This window comes from Brachyistius frenatus, unplaced genomic scaffold, assembly GCF_029030835.1.
Source record: "Brachyistius frenatus isolate BFR_SWC_R1_liver_20210118 unplaced genomic scaffold, ASM2903083v1 Contig_6, whole genome shotgun sequence".
Taxonomy (NCBI): Eukaryota; Metazoa; Chordata; class Actinopteri; family Embiotocidae; genus Brachyistius; species Brachyistius frenatus.
The window spans coordinates 8,116,397-8,139,788 of NW_027210605.1; the positions used below are offsets into that span (position 1 = coordinate 8,116,397).

At 42.2% G+C, this 23,392-nt stretch overlaps 3 protein-coding genes across 8 annotated transcripts in view; 2 read left to right on the forward strand and 1 right to left on the reverse strand.

The window, feature by feature from the left end:
- Window positions 1-9,915, forward strand: part of clstn1 (calsyntenin 1) — a 37,227-nt gene extending 27,312 nt beyond the window's left edge. For both annotated transcript variants that reach the window (XM_069688990.1, XM_069688991.1), the window contains 6 exons: window positions 404-648; window positions 2,118-2,288; window positions 3,049-3,194; window positions 3,380-3,515; window positions 4,745-4,929; window positions 6,376-9,915. In XM_069688990.1, the coding sequence (XP_069545091.1) occupies window positions 404-648; window positions 2,118-2,288; window positions 3,049-3,194; window positions 3,380-3,515; window positions 4,745-4,929; window positions 6,376-6,570 (1,078 nt within the window). In that variant the 3' untranslated portion in view covers window positions 6,571-9,915. The remainder of the gene's footprint in view (window positions 1-403; window positions 649-2,117; window positions 2,289-3,048; window positions 3,195-3,379; window positions 3,516-4,744; window positions 4,930-6,375) is intronic.
- A 1,102-nt stretch (window positions 9,916-11,017) lies between these two features.
- Window positions 11,018-13,772, reverse strand: lzic (leucine zipper and CTNNBIP1 domain containing). Its single transcript, XM_069688997.1, has 6 exons — window positions 13,672-13,772; window positions 13,449-13,584; window positions 12,073-12,171; window positions 11,846-11,941; window positions 11,599-11,680; window positions 11,018-11,508 (listed from the first exon to the last, which is right to left on the reverse strand). The coding sequence occupies exons 1-6, from the start codon at window positions 13,770-13,772 to the stop codon at window positions 11,453-11,455; spliced, it is 570 nt and encodes a 189-aa protein (XP_069545098.1). The 3' UTR covers window positions 11,018-11,452.
- Window positions 13,773-13,792: 20 nt separating this feature from the next.
- Window positions 13,793-23,037, forward strand: LOC138615395 (nicotinamide/nicotinic acid mononucleotide adenylyltransferase 1-like). Of its 5 annotated transcripts, none has more exons than XM_069688994.1 (5): window positions 13,793-13,935; window positions 14,864-15,000; window positions 17,730-17,913; window positions 18,575-18,699; window positions 20,064-20,994. In XM_069688994.1, the coding sequence occupies exons 2-5, from the start codon at window positions 14,886-14,888 to the stop codon at window positions 20,462-20,464; spliced, it is 825 nt and encodes a 274-aa protein (XP_069545095.1). In that variant the 5' UTR covers window positions 13,793-13,935; window positions 14,864-14,885; the 3' UTR covers window positions 20,465-20,994. The 5 variants fall into 5 exon arrangements, with proteins under 5 accessions (XP_069545095.1, XP_069545093.1, XP_069545094.1 ...); XM_069688992.1 differs by lacking the exon at window positions 13,793-13,935 and adding an exon at window positions 14,481-14,772; XM_069688993.1 differs by lacking the exon at window positions 13,793-13,935 and adding an exon at window positions 14,481-14,638.
- Window positions 23,038-23,392: the final 355 nt, after the last annotated feature.

Genomic DNA, 23,392 nt, shown 5'->3' on the forward strand with positions numbered 1-23,392 from the left:
GACTGCCACAGCAATTCCCCAAAACTTGAATGTCTATCACTGACTGACTGATGAAGTTTGCTTTGTACTTTGCAGAATAGAGACTCAAGTTTTTTTTTTTTTTTGTCAGAAATGATATTCACCCCTCACTTCCTTTTTCTTTTCTCTCACACACCATTGTTGCCATCGAGGTAACCCAAATAAGTTAATTTCTATTTGTCATATTTGTTGTCAACCTGTCACACTATCTCAGTGTGTTGTCTTCTTCATCACCCATCCTCAGCTGGACATAAGTCTGACTAAGGATGCAGGGGACATTCAAAATTCAACTTAAGACTTTGAAAGCAGAGGGAGAAGCTGCAGCTTTGTCGAAAAATAATCAAAGATTCAGGGTTCTTGGTATTTAAAGTTGAATCTTCCCCAGGTGCTTCAACGAGGAGTCCTGTGTGACGGTGCCGGATGCTGAAGGTTACGTGATGGTGCTGCAGCCTGAAGAGCCAAAGATCAGCCTGAGCGGCATCGACCACTTCGCCCGCAGTGCCGCCGAATTTGAGAGTCAGGAAGGAGTGACGCTGTTCCCTGAGCTTCGCATTGTGAGCACCATCACCCGTGAAGTGGAGGCCGACACGGAGTCCGAAGCCACAGAGGGAGCTGACGATGACCCCACAGGTAAGAGACCCTGAAGTTTCCACTTATTATGTTATCGGGGATTAGTAGATGTGGCTAACCTGTTTTTTCAATGGGTTGCTGTTGTTTGTTTAACCGTCTGCTCCTTCTCTGTTATATACGCTGAATATCTACTTAAACACCTATGTAATCTTAGTCCTGTGCTTCCTGAGGCTTTGCGATACAGAGTGATGCTTGATCCGCTGCCTTCTTTGAATTACCTTTGACACTGAACAGGTCTGCAGGCCCAGTGAGTGCCCAGTTAATAGCTGTGTTGGTATCCAGAAGCTGGTTATGTTGAGGATTAAGCCTGGGGGATGAAGGGATTGGACTGGCAGAGTGAGAGGGAGGGAGCCCGAGAAGAGATAAGTTGTTTACTACTTTGTGGGAAGGGTCAGTGACCAGCCGGGCCATCTGTTAGGCTTGTGTATGAGCTGAGAGGAGGGGAGACAATAGACGGGCACCGAGGATCACACGGATACACAGAGATACGATGTCTTGTGGTGAACAGCACACCATATGGGACAAAAGGGCTTACAGAGATCTGCTGGTATCGCCTACATTACCCTGCCCCACCTTCCAAAACCATCAGACCGGAGATGTCACATCAGATGACTAAGAATCACTGAATAGGAGCAAAAGGTGCTCACTGTATGCGAATTAAAAATGAATTTGTTTCATAAACAAAAGGGAGAACACAGACTGCATCAGTTAGGCTGTTTAAACATTAAAATAAATAACAGAATACCTTTTAATTGTATTTGAGTCTCTGAACTATTTTCTATTTTTAACACCTGTTCTTTGAATTATTCACATTAAGTATAATGAAATAAAATAAATCAAAACAACAGAACAAAGAAACCCAAAACAGGTTTTAAACATGAAAATCATGGAACATATTTTCTTTCTGTGGTCATAATCTACTGCAGGTATACACTATGTAATATATTAGCAGTAACAATGATAAGGCCGTTTAATCTACTGCACCTGTTTTATTGGACAGGTTGGATCTGTTAGAGCAACTTCGGCCTGATTTGATCACAGGCCAGCGCTTCTTTATTCTTTTCCTCCAACTCCATTATTTAGTTTCTGTGTATTTCTGTTTATTGATCTCTGGAACGAGCTCGATGACATTTACTCCTCAACTCTGACCTATAACAACTTGGTGACTCGTCTTGGTACTTGTACAGTCAGTTTGTCATTTTATGTGAACAGGAAAAAAAAATTAAGTTTGAAGATTTTTCCAAATATACAAAAATCATGTCAACTTTTCTTTGTTGTGAAAATGCAGTTAACATTTTTTTTTTTAAATAGAAATGTGATGTATTTGTCATCTTTTATACATTTTCATTGTTCAGAACTCCAAAAACATGTACATTACAGGCACAATGACGCATTATAAATTTGAGTTGAGCCCGTCAAACTCCTCATAATCTCCTCCTCTAAATCCTTTTTCTTAATTGTTCTTTCAGTCCAAGAGACGGTGGTGTCAGAGGAAATCATGCACAACCTGGACACATGTGAAGTGACCGTGGTGGGAGACGAGCTGGACGGGGAGCATGAGAGTCTGGAGGTGGACATGTCCCAGCTGCAGCAGCGTGCCTTAGAGATGAGCTCATCTAACCTTGGCCTCGTCATCACTGGTAACAACCGCGGCCCTCAGCTGGGAATACAGTAACTAGCACATAGCGCAGGTTTCTAGAAATTGGATACTATAAAGTTAGTTTCGCATATACATATTGTTGACATACAAATAAGATGCACTGAAATCAGTGTAATTCTGTTAGAAAAATTACTCAGAGGCTTGGTTCAAAATCAAACATATCGGACATTTATTCTTGCAAGAAGGAGCAAATACATGCACCCTCAAAGAGAGATGTCCAGCATTGCTCCACGTCACTCCTCCGTAGGGCAGCTTTTATACAGTGTGACAAACAGTTGACAGTCACCCCCATTCCCTTTGTATCTGCTTTCATACGGTAATATAGAGTTGGTCGTAGGTCACAAGATAAGGACACAGGGGACTCGTCGATTAGATACGGAAAGTAAAACAAAAAGGAATCACTTGCAAATAAGACAGATAACAAGAGACTTTTCGGAGCCTGCTTGACAAGAGACTTTCCGGAGCCACAATGCAAACAAGAGGAAGAGACAAAAAATTTTTTCCATCAAATTCCTAATCCTCACATGTAAACAGATCCTGAACATAAATAGCTATTTAAATTCAGGCAAACACTCTGAAACTAGAAGGATTTCAAATCAGGGTCACTGACATCCGTCAGTGTCCCAAATCTCTTTTTCAGAAAACATTTCTGAAAACATTTTTACAAACATGCTACTACACAATATTTCCATTTTCCTCTTTTCTGGAGACTTATTTGAGCTCCCCTCTGTGTGTTCCAGGTGTGAACACCATGGCGAACTATGAGCAGGTCCTGCACCTCATCCGCTACAAGAACTGGCACACTGAGGCTCTCTTTGACAGGAAATTCAAACTGGTCTGCTCTGAGCTCAACGGTCGCTACATCAGCAACGACTTCAAGGTCGAGGTATGACTTGAGCTTTTGTCGGTTTTTGAACATAAGTGACGGCTCAGGATTTCAAGTCGCGTCCTGGTGTTATTGACATGCAAAACATTATTGTCTCCCTTTGAAATACCTAAAACGGAGATCAGCTGACAACATTTTGTGACAATTCACATGTGGGTTTCTTTTTTTGTTTGTTTTCTCTGTAGGTAAATGTCATCCACACTTCCAGTCCGGTGGAGCACTCTAACAACGCCATGATGCAACCCAACTTCATCAACCCGATTCATCACGCCTCGGTCGATCTGTCTGGTCACAACCTGGTCAACGCTCACCAGGCCTCAGGTACACAAACACGTCAACCTGGCATAAATAGGGGAAATATTAGTCAAGTTTATTTATATTGCACAAACACAATGTACGCTAACCAAAGTGCTGCACAACAATATAATTAAATAAATAGAATTGAAACAAAGTAACTCATCGACACAAATAATCAATAAAAACATATTAAAGACAAAATGTAAAAGAAATTAAAAACAATATTAAACCAAAACAGCACCCAAGGGTATAAATAAGTTATTAATACTGTACATTTTTTTTAATTAAAAGTACAAACTAATAGAGTCTGAGAATAAAAAGGTTTTAATTATAGGGTTCAAATACAATACAGAAGTTCTTTTCTTTGTCCCTTGCGTCATACAAACTCATCTTTCTCTCACTTCCATGGAAAACCTCGTTACCAAAAGCAAATCTGAAGTCCGATATAATGAACTCACCAAAGTGTTATCAACTGTTGGTCATGTTAAGGGCACAACAACAAAGGAATGAAAATCAGTTTTAGTTTCATCAACACATTTTCAAACACGGTGACCCATCTTTTACAAACACTTCATGACACTGGAAATTATAGAAATTACAGTATTTTTTTTTTATTATTTTTTTTTATAGAGTTCACACTCATCTGTTGAAATGTATAGTAAATATCATAATCAAACCAGTAATCTGCTTAATTGTCGTGCTGCAGAAAAGGATTGGGTGTATGGCCAGCACTACTGCAGATGGATTACAGTCTATTAACCAGAAGTAGGGCATGTATCAAACACTGCTTGTTTTCCTGTTTTTTTGGTTTTTTTTTTAATGGCACAAGTATAGGGATTACACTTGAGCGCTGTCTGTGACATCTGCACAGGCGGTGCTCTCAGCACAACCTTTTATTTCCCGGCTTCGGTAATCTTTAAGGCTGTCGGGCTCGCTCAGCTTGCCACCGCACAAGAAAGGCCCTCCTTTCCTGTTAACATGGGGCAAAGTGGAGCAGGTTGGCGGGAGACGGGCGACGCTATTTAAAGACAGACAGACAGACACCTAGAGCTGCGGAAAGCATTCAAGTGCAACTCGCCAAGAGCCCATTGACATCAGCGCACCGTAAAGCCAAAGCCCTTGAAATGTCCTCAGACAGACGTGAAAGCTGCGTCTCCCCACGTCAAACTCTCAACAAGGTTTTGATGTGCAAACTGAGCGTAGGTTCCGTCTAACCTGCTACTGCGTGTTTGTCTGCGTGTTTACTTCCTCAGTGGTCCCCAGCGCCGCCACCATCGTCATCGTGGTGTGCGTCAGCTTCCTGGTGTTCATGATCATCCTGGGGGTGTTCCGCATCCGAGCGGCGCACCAGCGCAGCATGACGGACCAGGAGAACGGCAAGGAGAACGAGATGGACTGGGACGACTCGGCCCTCACCATCACCGTAAACCCCATGGAGGTAAAAACACACTGAGGCAAAAAATAAGTGCAGATTTTAATGGTGATTAGCCGGTGGAAAGCTTCTGAACGGAATTTCATTACTCAACAAAATGTGGCTCGGTTGCAGCTTAGACAGCTTTTACAGCTAATGCATTCTGGGTGATGTTGTCCTAGTTTTATCCGAGCTTTGATAATCGACGGTCCTGTGGGGATGGGGTGGAGGGGGTGGAGGGGGGCTCTGTTGCTGACACGTGAGGAGCGTTACCTCGCTAATATACAATAAAGAATCATTCTTTGATTATTTTTTTGTAACCGGTAAATCTCATCAGGGATGACAGCATTTCTGTGCGAGGCAAGAAAGCAACATTTTTGTCTTCCGTAAGTCCAAAAAGATGTCAGTGAGTTATATTGTGGGCAGGATATAATATTTGTACAGTGGATTCACGCCTCTCTGAGTCATTTAATTAATCATTTTTACTTGGCCCAGCAACTATCTCCACAACCACGTTTTGACTTGCTTAAAGTCATTGCTGCTGCAGTATTTATTTACAGCTGCCGAAATCACAAACTCGGGTTTCCACAGGAAAGAAAATATCTACAAAGCGAGACTTTACGCATTTGAACAAATTTGAAACTTGAGTAGTGAAGCTCAAACTTTCTCCTTAATAGCCCTCCCATAAATCAACAGCCCTCTCCGTCGGACTGAATAACAGCTGCGATGTTTATGAAGGGAAGAATTATTGCTGAGCTGTTGCGTTATTCTTTATGCTTAACGTGTCAGGAGTTTTACTGTTGCGGCTGATCGGTGTATAAATTATTGTTAGCCCTTTCACAATTATTACAGTATCGCCTGATCATCATTATTTGAGCTGACGGCAGTCATTTTGCATGATTGCTAGAATCGTTTCCATTGATCTTCAGGAAAACAGCTGTATGAAACTAACAGAAATGTCATATTTCATCAATATTTCCACAGTTTTCCCCCTTTGACTGTTGCTCTTAATGGCATCGTCTTGTTGCGCTCCCTTTTTCTGTTTAAAGGCTCCGGTTTTAGAGAATTAATGCCACCATGGTGCATTGTTTATTTTGATTATAGGTACCTGTTATGGTCAGTAATTTCTTTATATATTTCAGTAATAGATCCTATTTGCCCTTGAAATTTATGTTCAAAAAGCCTAAAGGGCAGACAGAAATAGAATTTTGTTAATATATTCCAATATTCATAAATGCGCCGTTCCTCCTCAAAGGTTGTATTATTAAACTATGATTATATTAATACTATAAGAGGCATCAAATTGAACATGTAAAGACAATTAAATCATTGATCAGAATTATTTGGATGACTATTAATCATCAACTAAAATGTCATGATGGTGACAAGCCTAATCATTGTGTCAGAAAGTGACGAGTGTCTACAGTGTCCATAAACATCCCCTCCTCCTCCTCTCTCTGCCTCTTAACACAGACGTACGAGGACCAGCACAGCAGCGAGGAGGAGGAGGAAGAGGAGGAGGAGAGCGAAGACGGAGAGGAGGAAGATGACATCACGAGCGCTGAGTCAGAGAGCAGCGAAGACGAGGAGGGCGGGGAGCCGGAGGACCAGCAGGGGGCCAGCAGACAGCAGCAGCTGGAGTGGGACGACTCCACCCTCACCTACTAAAACACACACACACACACACACACACACACACACACACACACACACACACAACACAAGCTCTGACACGCACATCACCAACTCACTCATACTCACTGCTTCACACATCACTACAGTTTCACGTCTAGGAGCCATGATGTAAAAAGAAAACAAAAGAAAAAAAGCAAACACTAAAATTCCCTTCAGCGTATATATGGTCAAGGTTTTCCTGTTGTTATCTTTAGTGGTGGTACTCAGTGTAGTGTAGTCATCACCGGATTGCTGATTTTTACTTTTTATTTTTTTATTTATTATATTTTAATTCCCAGGAAAACTTGGCCTATATTTGTTTTTGAACTGTGTGAGGAAGCCAACCCTGCACCTTTTTTTTTTTTTTTTTGTTGTTTGCTCTCAGACGTAAGGCTTTCAAGAGGAGTATAATTTTTGTTTTCCTGATGTATATTCTTTGCTAATGCTTTTAGATTTGTTTGCCGCCAAACTCACAAATAGCTTTGACTTGAGTTTTCTTGACTTGTAGTCCGCAGTGAAACAAAAAATGATGCTTTTAACAAGTAGACCGCATTTTCTTTTTCCTCTCTTTTTTTCTTTTTTCCTTTTAGTGCATGAGGAAATTTGGAAAGTCATAATTGTGTGTAGAGAAATAAATTGCTTTTTAAAGATTTTGTAAATATAAAGAAACCATGTAATTAGTCAATGTGTTAGTGAAGGCCTGCTCAACGGGGTCCAATATCTAAAATGACGCAGTACGTAATGTAGAATATTTGTGTCACACAGGCTGTCGCATGTCGCTGAACTTCTGCAAAAGCTGCTCCATCACGCTTGTACAAAATGTCATGATGAGAAACCCAGGACTGTGCAGCGGAGGGTTCCATGACAAAGTGGTGTCCATTTTGTCTTCTTTTTTTTGTTTGTTTTTGTTTGTTTTTTTCCTCTCGCAAGAAGTAAAATATTTTGCTTTCTCATAGGCAGACTGGTCTCATGATGGTTTCAGCTTCTTACATGCTTTTGCTTTGCTTGCACAGGTGGCAATGCTCTACTCCTGGCGTTCAGTGTATTTCATTCCCAGTAGATCTCACTGTTGTACAGAGGGGATTTTGTTTTTGTTTGGAGTCACCGTACTCAGAGAAACGCTAGTGTACAAATAGACTTTTTTTTTTTTTTTTTTTGTGGAGCTTCACAAACACCGGGTCAGCAGTGCTGTTGATCTTGAAATATGGGTACTAACATTTTCTGCAAGAGTATTTGGACGAGAATTCCTCAGCAGCTTTAAAGCCTTTGTCCGTATCCCAGTCCTGCTGCGCCGACAGGTAGGAAACTACTGAAAGAGCCTATTTATGACAGACAGCTTTAGTGGCGACTGGTTGCTGCCGTTGTTTTTTTTTGGGGGGGGAGAGAAGTGAAAGGAAAGTACTTTTCAGGATTGCTTTGTTGCGAGTTTATTTTCCACGGCATGGCTATTTGACCTTGAAATAATAATAATGATGATACATTCATTACATGTGTTTTTAAACTGTTTTCTTATTGCAGAAGAGTCGCTGTCTTTATTGTAGTCGAAGGATTTACAGCTGACCGTGTAGTTTACAGCAGGAAAACACTTTAAAAATGAATCTCGATCTAAAAATGAGATTTTTATTTTTATTTTTTTTTGCAGTAGACCACTAGATTTTATTGTACATGGAACTGTACTGTAGAGTTGTTCAAAGATATTTGTTTACATTTGGTAAACTTATTTTCCTTCTGGTATTAGTATAAAGCCTATACAATTGATTGGGAAAATGTGTCCAACCTCGATCTCCTCTCAGACGCTGTCGTCCATCACTGTTGTATATATCTTTCACACGGCCGGATAAAGACGTACCTTCACTCTTTAACTATTTAGTGTTCCTCTCGTGCTTTTTGGGATACCGAGTGAAATGTAAACATTCTCCCAAACCTGCATTAGTTAAGATTCGGGGCATTGCATTGTGCAGAAAGTGGCATTTATCAGGATTAGAAAAAGTTGGTGTTGCGAGTCTCGTGTTTTGCGTGTGAATCTATTTTCAGAGGCCAAAGCTGAATCTAAAAACACATTCGGGACTCTTTCTTATTTTTTTGGGGGGGAGTCAGTTTACAGGCTACTTTTGAGTCACAGGGTTGCGTCTGACTTTTTCAGTTACGTGAATTCATGATTTCTATAGGTCTGCGGTGGAAATGTAGTGAACAGTCTCCCCTCCATGAAGACTTGGACTCGTAAAAAAAACACCAAAAAAAACAGGGTCCAGGTTTGAGCCGGCTGAGATGGGAGTGCCTTTTGCCGATCATAGCGTAATTAGCAGGTCTTACAAGAACAAACCAACTTATCCATGCTCTTTTATTTGTGGCAACTTTTTTTTAAATTTTTTATTTGTTTTAATGCTAGATTTTTTTTTTTTACATAGCTGGAGATACGTTTTCTCTCGGTTTGTCGCAACAATAGTCCACCGCTAGTTTTTATTAAAGTGGAAACATTTTACATAGATGTCATGTGTCTTTGTTGATGTGTAGAGAAAGTAGATCCATATTGTATCTTCTATAGATATTGTACGAAATCATATTGACGGAATCCACCTTTAAAAGATGTACAGTACATTATGAAATTGCTTTGGCAGCATACGTGGGTATACTGTTAGCTGACCTTATTTGTGTATAGTGGAAGGTGATTTTTGAACAGTGTCCTATTTGCCTGAGTTGTTGAGAAGTGATTTTTGAGGGCAGCATGAAATTCACACAAGTAAAAAGCCTGTCAAACTCTGAAATTCTCACGGTTTCATGATGTCGAACACTTCATGTCCACACGTCGGCTCCAGTTTAGAAGTACAGTACCATGGGTCACTGATAAGTGCACACTGACTCGGCAGTGACTCCACCATCTCCAGTCGTCTGGTTTTTATGCTTTCTGTTCGGGCCCCTGAGCGAAGTCTAAGTCGGTTGAAATGAATGTCACTGCCTAACCTGAAATGCAGCCATACTGTAATAACACTAAGACGTACGGGGGGGTTACTTTGCATGAACCACATGTTTGTGTACGTTCCATGTGGGGTTGTGAGACTGGAGTGAGAAAGGAGACGTGATACACTACTGAATCTCAGATTGTCTTTCACTCATCCATGACGCTCCAGATCCGATTTTTGGTTTTGTTTGTTTTGTTTTCTTTTATTTTGAAAAATTTGCTCAGAACGGACAGTGACGATGTTTTCAGAGCGGTTGGATGCTTCCTTTTGTGCTTGTTGGAGCTGCTCTCACTTTTCTACCAATTGAAAGGCAAATTGTAGTGAAGTCGATGCTTGCTCGTAAACAAAATAAAGGATGGTGAGATGGGGTATAAACTTCTGGCTGCTCTTGTTTTCCTTCCTTTTTGTTGTCCTGTGTACCATTCATGCAATACAATGCTGGTTCTACTGCGTCTTTTAAATGTTGAGAATTGGGGTCCTCTGGTGGTGAAAACGTAATCCTCTAATTCTCAAAAATAAAAGATGGAATTGAATGTCCCATTTTTAACAAATTAAAAAAAAATAATATCCCTTTTTCTGAGGGGGAGGGGGACCTGAATCATCTTCCAAACTACTTGTGATGTCACGAATCATGCTTGAAGGCCCGCCCCCTCAAAAAGAGGTTTCCAATGAGCACAGACCACCTTTGCACTTTTAGCAAGATGACTGTGAAGCTCAAACATTTCAACTGCGGGAACAAGATCAAAAAGTTATCTTTGAGTGCGGGGGCACTTTAAGATAAACGATAACGCCTTGCCAAACTCGATTACTGTAAATCTGACGCATAGAGGATTGATAAAATAATAGAAAAATAGAAAATATGTCAAATATTCAGAAGCTCGTTTAGGTATTGTCTCCTGTGTGTGTGTGTTTTCTCACATTTGTGCTGAACTCCCTTCATTTCATTTGCAGGTAAAAGAAGTGATGTTCTGTTTAATTAACTTAAAAATGTCTCAACAGATGTGACCTTTTATTAGTTTGCAGTAAGACTATTAATCAAACTGTACGATCTGTGTCGAGACGACAGCTGAAGACCTTCCTCATTGTTTCACAGATGGCCACTGATCGATCCACAGTTCAGGGAAACTCTTCAAAGATTTATTGGGTCCCGTTTAGGCATCCAAACACTATCCAGTCGAGAATTTTAAACCTTTTGTCTCTCGATTGACAATTTGTGTATTTTTGTAACTTGTATCAAATAAGGCGACGGGGCAGATGGATCACCTGAAAGACGGCTGCGTCCTGCCGAGTCTCATTCGAAAGGTCATGAAAATAAAAATGTGAGATTCGGGTGATTAGATGCCAACGAATATATAATTATGGATATTCTGCCCTATTTCTACCAATAGATCCCCCCCTCAATCTAAATCCTACACACTGAACCTTTAATCTAGTTGAAAGTTCAGGTTTGTGTCGTGTTTCTGTTATTTAGTCCAAAGGCCTGCAGACAACACAGTTTAATTTAAAATAAAACATAATGAACATTTTGCAGCTTTCACACAGGAAATAAACGTCGCCTAAACGAGCACGGTCGGATTTTTAGGTTTTGAAACACACATCAAGCAAATACAAAATACAGCACAAATCACAACAGGACATTCGTCTCGAACTGCCTGCGCTATCCTCTACATTCACGTACCCGTCTTCATATTTAACAAATCACATGCTCGAACCTGTAATACAGCTTTACACTCATCTGGACAAATAAAAGACATTTGCAAAAGTTGACGAGTATAAAACAATACTGTTAAAAAGTGTTAGCTTCTACAAGAACACCCTAAAAGTGCACCGATTATTTACAAAACCCAGGATTCATTGGCACATTTCTTTCTTGGTAAGAACAGAGACTGACTTCAGATGATCGTTTTGTAGACTCGCTATGCTTTAGTTTTCACACCAGAACTAGCTAAAGCCAGAATTTTGTCCTCAGACCCTGAAAAAGGAGGCAAAACGGAGTTAATAAGAATACTCGCGCAAAAATGTGAATGATTGAACATTTCAGTGAGAACATGTTCATGCTCACCTTGGTTTGCAGTCACTTTTTCAAACTGGCTCAGAGAAGCTGTTGCATTTTCAATGAGAAACGTCTCGTCCTCCGAAGTGAGCTGTGAGACAATTGCAGCATGTTTAAAATGTCACAGCTGCTTCTAAAGCCGTTCTGTCAGCAAGTCAAAAATAAAATCAGTGCAGCTTTATAAAGCTCGCACGGACTCGTGAGCACAAGCCACTGAATCATCTGTGGATCAGAGGAGGAGCCACTTCTCCCTCACCTTCTCTCCCAGCTTTCTCAAGGCTGTGAGGATTTCCATTTTCTGCTGCGTGTGCACGTCCCGCGACAGTTTCCCCACCATCACGTCTCGGTCCATCTGAGCAGAATGTCACACACCAGTTGGACAATTTTCAGGCCAAGCGACTCGGATTAAAAACTAAAGGAGTGACTGAACTCTACAGCTGCGCATCACACAAAAACTGTATCTTTTGACACTGCAGGCCGAACCTCTGCTAGTCTGGTCCTCAGCTGTCCCGGCTGCTTCTTGGCGAACAGTCGGATCACCTCGGGGGTTTTGAATGCTTGGCTGATGGCAGCCTGGATTGCCTGAAGACAGAAACATGTGTAATATCATTAATTTAATACATGATTGATGTATTTTACTTACTTTTTCTGTAAACTATAATCTCTTTAAGCCCCCCTAATACTCTGTGTTTGCGCATTATTGATTGTCCATATTACCAGGGGCGTATCTAAAGAGGTGGCACAGGTGGCAGCTGCCCCCCGCCACCCCGCACCCACCACTCTTTAAATATGATGCTCCCCCCAAAACACCATTGGGTTAGATTCAGTCAGAACATGCCCACCACATAGACTGTATATACGAGTGGCTGCTTTGGCTTCCGGGTCTAAATAATGAGGCCGATGCGGAAGTGCCATAAAATGCGATACCACTGAGTGCCGTTAGAGGTTGGCTACAAAAAGCCTCCGTCTCTATAGACTCCCATTAAACAATCTCTCATTAAATACAAAGTAAATCATTTGTTTTCACAAGTTATCATTGTGTTGTGAGCTGAAGTCGCTCCTTTCTGGCGGTCCATCTGAAAATAATCCCGGCATTAATTAGAAATTAAGCCTCAAAAAGCCACGTTTTTTTTGGGGCCGTGTCTGTTTTGTTGACAGGCCTGGGGTGCAGTCGGGTTTCCACTATCGGTGGGCGGGGTGTACCGTCGTCGGGTTTCCTAACACAACGGGTCAGATCCAGCACTCACTCCCTGCCAGCGCGTCCAAATATGGTCACCTCCGGCTCTAAAATAGCCAGATGGCAACAGCCAAAATCCAAACTCGAGGCTTCATAACGGCAGATCACAAACCAATGGGTGACGTCACTGTTGGTTGCAGCTTGGCCCAACACCACCGGATCAGAGCGCTGTCAGTAGCTGCTTGATTTGTGATATGGAATAAGAGCAGTGCCACAACAGGAGGAGACACAACTGGACCACAGACCAGGCCTCTATTTATGCTCTGCAAACACCCAATTATAGACTTTGAAACGGCGTTGCCGTTCTTTGCTGCATTAATCTGCACAAGTAAACTTCAGACAACGGCAACAGTAATGAGTGATGTAGGTTACAGACGGCTGAATTATCCCAGAAACGACGGTACCAGAAGATTTTAAGGCTCTAGCGCTGGACAGTTCACATATGATACCGCCTGTATTAGGGCGCAGGGCACTGCACAAGAACCTGTAAATCGTGCCAATTTTCATCCCTTTATATATTTTGATTCCCCGCCCCCGACTGCTTCTTGGTCCCCCCCCCCCCCCCCTTTTGCCACCTGATTTTTTTGTTTTTGTTTTAAATCCTGGAAGCGCCCCTGCATACCAGCTGCATCCCACTGAGTTCATCCACAAGTGTCATGTCTCCTGTCATGATCTTCTTCAGGGAGTCATTGAATTCTCCCAGCTGCTCCAAGGTTTCCTTCTTCGTCTCTTCGTACTCTTCCTCGTCGAGGTCTTCTCTGGAACAAAACAAAGGAAGCATGAGGAACTGTAACTACAGCACGTCAGAATCGACACACATCTGGATCTGAGTGACGTGTCTGCACCTGCATTCCTCCAGGTCCTGAAGCTGCTGCATCAGTCTGTCGAGTTGTTCCTCCATGTTCTGCCTCAGTTTGCCTGTTTCTGATTTACCGCGAGAAGCCATCCTTAGTTCAAAGCGTGTTTCCGAAACTACGAGGACGAGAAAAACACGAGAGTAAACAAGTCAACACGTCAACAAGCGTGACACAAATAACTTGACGTCAACCTAACTTGCTATTTCGACTGCATCGGGACGGTGTTGTCGGAGCCAGCGTGACACATTAACGGTTCGACAGATTATTTTTTTCGAGACGGCAACTAATATTCATAAATTGAGTTAATCTATAAACTGGGAGCAAAACAGTCAAAGTTGCTGAGTTAGCTGAGTAACTAGCAATTGTGCTAAAGAAAAACATCTCACCGGGACTCTCTTTGGAAAATCAGTCGCGCGTCAAGTGAAATATTTGGATCAGCTGACGAATGATGCTATAAAATGAACAGAATCACCAAGTTAAGAATAATTACTTAAATAAATACGTGTTACAAAACGTTTACTATTTGTCGAGGCGTTTGAGGTTTCTGGATTTGTGATTGTGAATGCAACCTGACGAGCGTGGGTGCGGCTCTCGGCCTCCTGGTCCATTCTGTCCAATCAGAGTGGTTGGTCTCAGTGACGTAACGGATGGCCCTCTTCCGCCTCCGATTGGCTTATCAGGACATTCCTTCCTGATCTTTAACCAATCCTTGTTCCTTATGCATAAACCCAACCAACCCAAACAACGAAAGGAACCGGCTCTAGCCAATCAGAGGCAGAACATGAAATTGGCGTCAAAACAGGAAGCAGGTGACACATGGCTGAGTGGCTGGCAGTCTGTACTTGTAGTACAATGTCTCTGTTATTTGATTGATTATTAGAAAACGCACCCTTTGCTGTCTAAATTCAGGTCTGAGTTTCAGTTTTATCTGCTTAAAAATCGTACTTTAATCTTGGTGAGCGTATAAATCCGTTTCCGTTGCCTGGTTACGCGTTACATAGTTGATGCAGCGGGCATAGCATATGGCTTAGTTCATTTTAATTTTCTGAACGTTTGTCGCTTCTGTACTATTTCACACGTCACCCACACGTAAGAGAGATCATTCCTGACATGTGACCCTTGAACACAATGAGCCAAGTCTTATCCAGTCCTTGTTTCTTCACTTTATTTGCTGCTGCAGGGTGAATGCTGCAGCATGAGGCATGGAGAATCACAGCATCACCAGAGTGGTCCTGCTGGCCTGCGGTTCCTTCAACCCCATCACCAACATGCACCTGAGGATGTTTGAATTGGCCCGAGATCATCTGGAGGACACTGGTAGAGTGACGGGAAAATTTAGATCTTTTACATTACATTTCATTCAGGGGACGCTTTTATCCAAAGCGACTTACAATAAGTGCATTTACAACCACGAGGGTACAAAACCCAGAACAACAGGAACCAAGAGTTTTTAGAAGAGAATTTAGAGTGACGCTTCGCTTTGTGTTTCAACCACAGACTGTAGGTTTCAACACACAGACCTCAATTAAAGCATTTTTTTTTCCAATGTTGTGAGCACTACATACGAAATTCAGTTCATCTCCTTGGTGTTGGAGGGAGAAATCGCAGAGAATCTCGAAACTTGGGCTGAACTCAGGTGCATAGTTAGATACCAGTAGTGTAAGAAATATTCAGATCTTTTAAAAAGTAGCAATACAACAACAGTAAGGGGTTACTTTAGGTAGGTAGGTAGGTAGGTAGGTATTTACTTTATTAATCCCAGAGGGGAATTTTTTTTTGCTACAGCAGCATACAGAAGCAATAAGATAATAATAGAAATAATAGAATAATATAATATAATAATATAATAATAGAAAAGCAATAAAATAAAATAGCAGTAAAAATATAAATATAAAATATAAAATGCACAGTATATACAGTACATTATATATCTATATATATTATATACAACAAACCAAGAAACACAGTCAACATATATATATATATACACACAGTACAGTATATATCTATATATATTATATACAAACAAACCAAGAAACACAGTCAACAGTGTTATTGTACTGTGATGGATTTTGCCAGAGGTGAGTTATTGTTATTGTATTGCAGTGGGCAGGAATGATCTCCTGTATCTGTCCTTGTGACAGCAGAGCTGGAGGAATCTTTTGGAGAAAGTGCTCCGCTGTCCCTGCAGCAGGTGGTGGAGAGGGTGGACAGGATTATCCAATATGGACAATAGTTTGTTCAGTGTCCTCCTCTCCACCACCTTTTCCAGGCTGTCCAGTTTGTAGCCGATGATGGAGCCGGCCTTCTTAACCAGTTTGTTAAGTCTGTTGGTGTCACCGGCTCCAATGCTGCTCCCCCAGCAGACCCCAGCGAAGTACAATGCACTGGCCACAACAGACTGGTAGAACATCTCCAACATCTCGCTGCACACATTGAAGGATCGAAGTTTCCTCAAGAAAAAGAGTCGACTCATCCCCTTCTTGTAGACAGCATTGATGTTGGTCTTCCAGTTCAGTCTGTTGTCGATGGACACACCCAGGTACTTGTACTCCTCAACCATGTCCACCTCCTCTCCCAGAACTCTCAGCGGTTGTGGAGCCGTCGCCTTCCTCCTGAAGTCAACCACCATCTCTCTGGTCTTGGCCACATTCAGGAGCAGGTGATTCCTTCCCGCCCACTCCACAAAGTCCTCTACTACTGCCGTGTACTCGTCCTCCCGTCCATCCCTTATACATCCCACCACTGCAGAGTCATCAGAGAACTTCTGCAGATGGCAGGACTCCAAGTTGTGCTGGAAGTCAGTTGTGTATAAGGTGAACAGGAAGGGAGACAGAACAGTTCCCTGAGGAGCTCCAGTACCACTGACCACCGTATCAGACAGCACACTGCCCAGACGGACAAACTGTGGTCTGCCTGTCAGGTAGTCAGTGATCCAGGAGACGGTGGACGTGTCCACCCCCCACCACCCATGTCCACCCGCAGCTTCTCACTCAGTAGCAGTGGTTGGATGGTGTTGAATCCACTGGAGAAATCAAAGAAAGTGATTCTCACAGAGTCACCGGTTCCATCCAGGTGAGACTGAGCTCGTTGCAGCAGGTAGATGATGGCGTCGTCCACTCCCACACGAGGCCGGTACGCAAATTGCAGCGGGTCCAGAGAAGATTTCACCAGCGGCCTGAGGTGGGCCAAGACCAGCCTCTCCAGCACCTTCATCACATGAGATGTGAAGGCAACCGGTCGGTAGTCGTTGAGGCCAGATGGAGTCGTCTTCTTGGGGACAGGAACCAGGCAGGACGTCTTCCACAACACCGGGACTTCCTCCTGCTTCAGGCTCAGGTTGAAGAGGTGTTGTAGGACCTCAGCCAGCTGGACGGCGCAGGTCCTCAGGACCACGGGGCCGATGCCGTCAGGTCCTGCAGCCTTGCGCTGGTGGAGTCTCTCCAGCTGTCTCCTAACCTGGCCAGTAGTCACAGAGAGGGGGGGTCGAGGTGTCGATGGAGGAAGATTATTATTATTATTATTATATTATTAGATATAAGGTTGATCTAGTTTTACATACTTTATATTAGTAAAGTGAGTAGTTTAAAGTGTATGCATCATATTTTACACTGGTAATGTTTTTTTTTTTTAAATGTATTATTATTATAAAATTCCTAACCCCAAAACGTTCTGATAATAATAGCTGTCAAACAAATATAGTTCAGTAAAAAGTACATTTCCTTTTGAAACTTTGGGGAGTGAAAGTATAAAGTAAAAGAAAATACAGGTACTTAAGTATTTCAAAATTGTACACAAATACAATGGTAACAGCTGACATTTTTGAGGAAAGAAAGTCTTCTGTATTGTAATTTGAGTGATCCAACATTTTAAATTATTCAATTTTTAACTCATTAATTTACAGTCATGTACATACTACATACTGCATACTGCGTGGATAAAAAAACAGCATCACATTCCTAATTTTCTTTCAAACAGTTGTCTGCATGTACTGCGCTGCTGCTCATAACCACCTGTTTAATCACTCCTCTTCCTCTGCGTTTAAGGTCACTACAAGGTGGTGAAAGGAATCATCTCTCCTGTGGGTGATGGCTATAAGAAGAAGGGTTTGATTGAGGCCTGCCATCGTCTACAAATGGTCAGACTGGCTACAGAAAACTCAGACTGGATCACGTTGGACTCCTGGGAGGGTTCGCAGGCAGAGTGGGTGGAGACGGCTAAAGTTGTTCGGTAAGTTGACAATGTTCTCTCTGTCTGTCTGTCTGTCTGTCTGTCTGTGGTAGTGCTTATGTTGGAAGAAAGGCTTGTGGGTTTTGTCTCGAGACAAAAAATATATATGGCAATACCTGTCAGACATTTCAGTAACCTTAATCAGAGTTTTATTGCTTCCTGCCTTCTGTTGTCTTTTAATTCTCCTTATCTTTACATAATTGCCAAAAGTTGTAATAACTGTTAAACTAATTATTTACATCCACTCGAGCAGCTGGTGATGAGCTGTGATGAGCAAGTGATTGGTGGTGTGGTGGTGGCAGTTGACACGTGTTATCAACTGATAGTGTCGTATTGATGTTAACTTGAAATAACTCCTGTATCCAGTGTCATTGGTGTTATGTACACATACACCGGATTACAGTTCAAATGTTGATGTTCGATGTTGCGCAGAGTTTCTCTTTCACTCCATAACTTGGAGCTTTCTATCCCTTTCCGTTCATCGCATCTTAGTATTTTACAACAACAAACACGGAATTATATATTATATTATATTTATGACAAATACTTCCTGTACTTTCCTGTATGGGAAACTGTAAATGCAGTTAGCATTTAGCATCGATCTGATATGTCAAAAATCGGATCTTTTGTTGCCATATTAATTTTGTCTGTGCCCGCTCAGGTATCACTATGAGGAACTGCTTGCAGCAGAGCAGAACAGCGATGATGTGGACACGGTCAAGTACGCGAAAAAGAGACGCAAAAAGGATGTGTATTTTGAGGATTCAACTCATCAGAAAAGGAGAGGTAGGCCATGCGTGGATGTGTACGATTGTGTAATTCAGCAATTCTTCTTTGAATATCCTCCCTTTTTCCAATCCCTGATTCCAGACAGGCAACAACTGTCATCCTGCTTCCACTGTATTCACAATCTACTGTATTCAGCTTAACTTACAGCAGACAACGGTTTAATGGTGTGGATACTCGGTGTGTGGTGTTGTGTGGTGTTGTCACCCATTCACTACACCTACTGTAAAGGCAGCCAAGCTGCAAAGTATACCAATACTTTCCAAGTACGTGAGGGTCAGCGTGATGCAAAGTTGGTCATCAGTGCATGCAGACGTAGGCTCTGTGCGGACATCCACGCAGCTTCAATTTGTTGTGATCACGTGAACTTGCCCCCGTAGCAAGTACTCTGCAAGGGCATCAACTGTGCATGTGCTGGAAAACCAAAACAAATGCTGGATTTGAAGAGAGGCTGTGTGAAGAGGTCTGTCGCTGCCTGCATCTGTACAATTAATTCTGAAAAAAATATATAAAGACAATCAACAATTGGTGGAGGGAAATTTTCCAGAGTTTGGGAATACATAGATGCCGATCTCCTGCACATGTGTGGAACACGTCCTCCAGGTACACTGGAGGAAGTAGTATTACATCGGTTGTGTATGCAATCATTCAGCCCCTGAGACAGCAAGAGATGAGCCTACACGCATGAAAGAAAACAAACAAGTGTGTTGTTCATGCATTTGAATCTCTAGCGTGTAGCTGCATTGCACGAGATTATAAACGCTTGCAGTTAAACCGTGCCATGTTTTCACGTTCCGATAGTCTCCATTAAGATGGTTTTCTCTGGTGTTATTTCAGTATTTCATGTACTACACAAATTTAACACATTCTTATACTATTATCAGTCTTACAGCAGAGCCACGTAATGTATTTTTTCTTTGGACCCACAATGCAACAAGACCGCTCACAATTCACTTGGGCATTTGGCTGTGTTATGTTTGTTCGTGGCTAATGTAGGTGAGGTCTGGCAAGCTCGCTTCTGTCTAACTCCGTACCCCGAGCTCTTCAGATCCATCTCATGCGGGCTCAAGTAATGTCACTTGAGTTAGTTTATCTGATTTCATGCAGCTCCCTCTGGAGCTACAAAGGCTTTACACACTTTTTTCACATAAGCAGTGGTACTCCCTGAGACCCGCAAACAGACCTTGATGTGTAAAATCGGCAGTTCTCCTGACGATCGGTGCATCTATCGAGTACTGATTAGCTGCAAAGCAGAACAAAACCCAGAGTTGTGTGCTGTCGGAGAAAGAGAGAGAGAGAGAGAGAGAGAGAGAGAGAGAGAGACTCGGACTCCATCATGACTGAAGTGTTTTCTCTGTGCTCAGATGCCCCAAAGCTGATGTTGCTGTGTGGCGCTGACGTCCTGGAATCCTTTGGGATTCCCAACATGTGGAAGCAGGAGGATATCGCAGAGATTGTGGGCTGCTACGGTTTGGTGTGCGTCACCCGTAGTGGCAATGATCCGCACAAGTTCATCCACCAAACAGACGTGCTGTGGAAATATCGCAAGAACATCCACGTTGTCCAGGAGTGGGTGACCAACGAGATCTCAGCCACTCATGTGCGGCGAGCGCTGCGTCGAGGTCGGAGCGTCAAATACCTGCTGCCAGACGGCGTCATTCACTACGTCCGAGAGCATGATCTGTACAGCGCTGAGAGCGAGCAGAAAAATGATGACGTGGTTCTGGCACCCCTTCAGAGGAACACAGGGGCCTCCTCGAGCTGAGTGGGTCTACTGCCACAGCTAGAAATACAGAAGAATGAGCCGCCTTCACTCACTCCCGAAGCTTTAAAACTCATTCAGTTTGTTTGAGCGTCCACCAGTGCCTACTCCACAGAACAGACCTTTCTTATAATGGCGGTATTTTTTAAGAAAATCATGGACTTTCCTGAGTGAGGTGATTTAGTAGCATTTTAGTAACTTGTGTTCGAGTCTGAATTATAATACCTGAGCGGCAGTTCAGCTGTCTGCGGGGTTGTCTAAATGTGATTGCTACAAATAAATCTGCAGTTTGATAGGGATTGACTGTATGGTTGGTAATGCATAAAGTATGACCAAGAACAAATATTTTTCAATCTAGACTCTATATCACACACTGTCTTCCCCACTTGCCTCAGTACAATATTCTCCTCTCAGCTCACCACAAATTTTGCACTAAGAGAAGGATTTTTCTATTGATATGCTTTAAACACATAGTGCTGTAGATTTGAAAATAAAAGCATGATTTGTATTGCACTGAAAATAAACAACCTTCTTTGTTTTCAACTCTGGGTGCACTGCATTGATTGCTGTTTTGATGGTATCGTCACACAGATAAGAAACTTTGAACATCCTCAGTTGAGGAAGTCCCAAATTGACACCTTTTCTGATTAAAATGCTGTTCGTCAGGGTGTTATCTTGTCTATCAGGTAATTATCAGATTAGAGCTATAATAACACTGCAGCCAACTAAAGACTCATTGTGATAACAGTGGGATTTAAGTCAAAGTATAACTGATTACATCACATTAATATCAGAGCTGGGAACTAATTCATTTATTTGAAATGTTGGCATCATCAAAAACCGGAATATTTCATTCATGTGATTCCATCCAATACTCATGTTCATTTTGTTAAAACAATTGTCTGCATCGTGCACGCAAGGACAGAGTTGATGCACATTTAGAGTGTTGACAGGAAAACAAACAACCCTGACAAAGTTTCTCTGCGTAACATCACGAGCAGCCGGCCCGCTTGCTGCTTTGTTGAGATCGCCTGAATAGTTTGGACAAGCTCCATGTGTTTTATTGTCTTTCAGTGAAAATGCGATTCCTTCCACGCTGCATTCCAGCCAGAGTATGTACCAATGTCAATATTATTCTCCTCATTGCACAGACAGGCGTGCCATTTTAATGTATTCCATAAAAACACAAGTGTTTGACTTCGTTTGTTCAGAAGAGTTTTATTCCACTGTTAAAATGAGCACAATTGATAAATAGAACCCCCCTCCTTCCTTTTTATGGATGAATTTGGATGATAACCTCTATATAGGAAAATTAAGCATGGGTGGATTTTTTTTTTTTCATCGCTGTATAAGTGATGCATTTTGAATAACTTTCTGAGTTACTCTATTCACACTGCTCACTGTCAAATCACACCTTCTTCTGTTGTGATGGGAAAAAGTCTTCCCCCAAACATTAAGAATATCTTTCCCTTATGTGTGTGTGCATACCATAAATGTGTGACACCATAGGCAAATTTTGAAAGCTGTACCCGTCGGTAAACTGCGCAGTGAGACCAGCCGGACACGTCCGGTTTCCCCCTCTGAACTCTGGCACTGATGAGAGCACCTCCTTCATCCTCACACGGTCCTCAGGTGTCAGCGAATGAGGCAAGGACATACCTACCTTTATGCCTGCTGGTCTCACACATAAAACAGTAGTGTCTCAGCCTCTTTTCATAACTCCGCATCGGCCCTGCAGGTTGAGGATCACATTTTTATTCACGCATTCAGAAGAAGGAGTGAAAGGGTGGTCAATATGCCTTCCAGCTTCTGTGGTACATGGGATATCATCAGCAATGTCGACTTTGAGGGCTACATGATTGCACTGGGTAAATCCTTCAAGCATGTTTTAATTCAAAAACATTCTCTAATACGTTAAATTTTTGTTAGATAACTTGTAGTACGTGAGTCCCTATCATCCAGATTTAATTGTATTGTAAAATGCATGCAGACATAACATTGTCCCACACTAAATAGAGCACTGGGAGTGAAGCACCTCGCTGCTGTGGTGAAACAATTTGGCTGCAGTGTTGTTTCTGGCATGCATGGGACTGTGTGAGGGAGAGAATGTGTTTCTAGCCTGTTGTGCATTTAGCTGATGTGCTTTTCTACCGTTCCAGGAATCCGCCTTTACTTACGAAAGATTGCTCTGAGGCTGAATATAAGGAAGGTGATCGAGCAGCAGGGGGACCAGTACATCATCAAAACGACCAGCGCCTTCCGAAACTACACCCCCATCTTCTTCCAAGTGGGCCAGGAATTTGAGGAGTTCACGCAGGGACTGGACAACAGGCATGTCAAGGTGAAGATGAATTATGTTTTTAAAGTGATAATAAACACAATGATTGCAAAAGATTTTATATATTTGTTTTGCATTTATGCATGCTGCTAAAATCTTCTGTGCTGCGATTTACTCTCACTCTTCTCCTCTGCCATCTGTGCAGTCACTGGTGCCATGGGAGGGGAACAAACTGGTGTGTGAACAGATTGGAGAGAAGAAGAACCGAGGCTGGGCTCACTGGATCGAAGACGATTAACTTCATCTGGTAGGAATATGAATATTTTGATAATATTCGCACTAAATAATACACAGAATGACAAAACTCAATTGCTCTAACATGTTTTATTCTTGTAATATTTCATGAAAACCACGTGTTTATTAAATATTTCTGTGATCTATTGCCCCCAGGAGCTGTACTGTGAAAGAGAAGTCTGCAAGCAGATTTTTACGAAGAATGTAAATGAGTGAAGAAGAATTCAATTTGTGTTTCTGGAGAAGTCACCCTGTAATGGAAGGTGTTATGTGTTAGTCCACATCTGTAAACGCTGAATAACAGCCACACTAAAAGTCTTTGGTACTTTCTCTGTAATCTAACTCAGGAGAAAATGTCT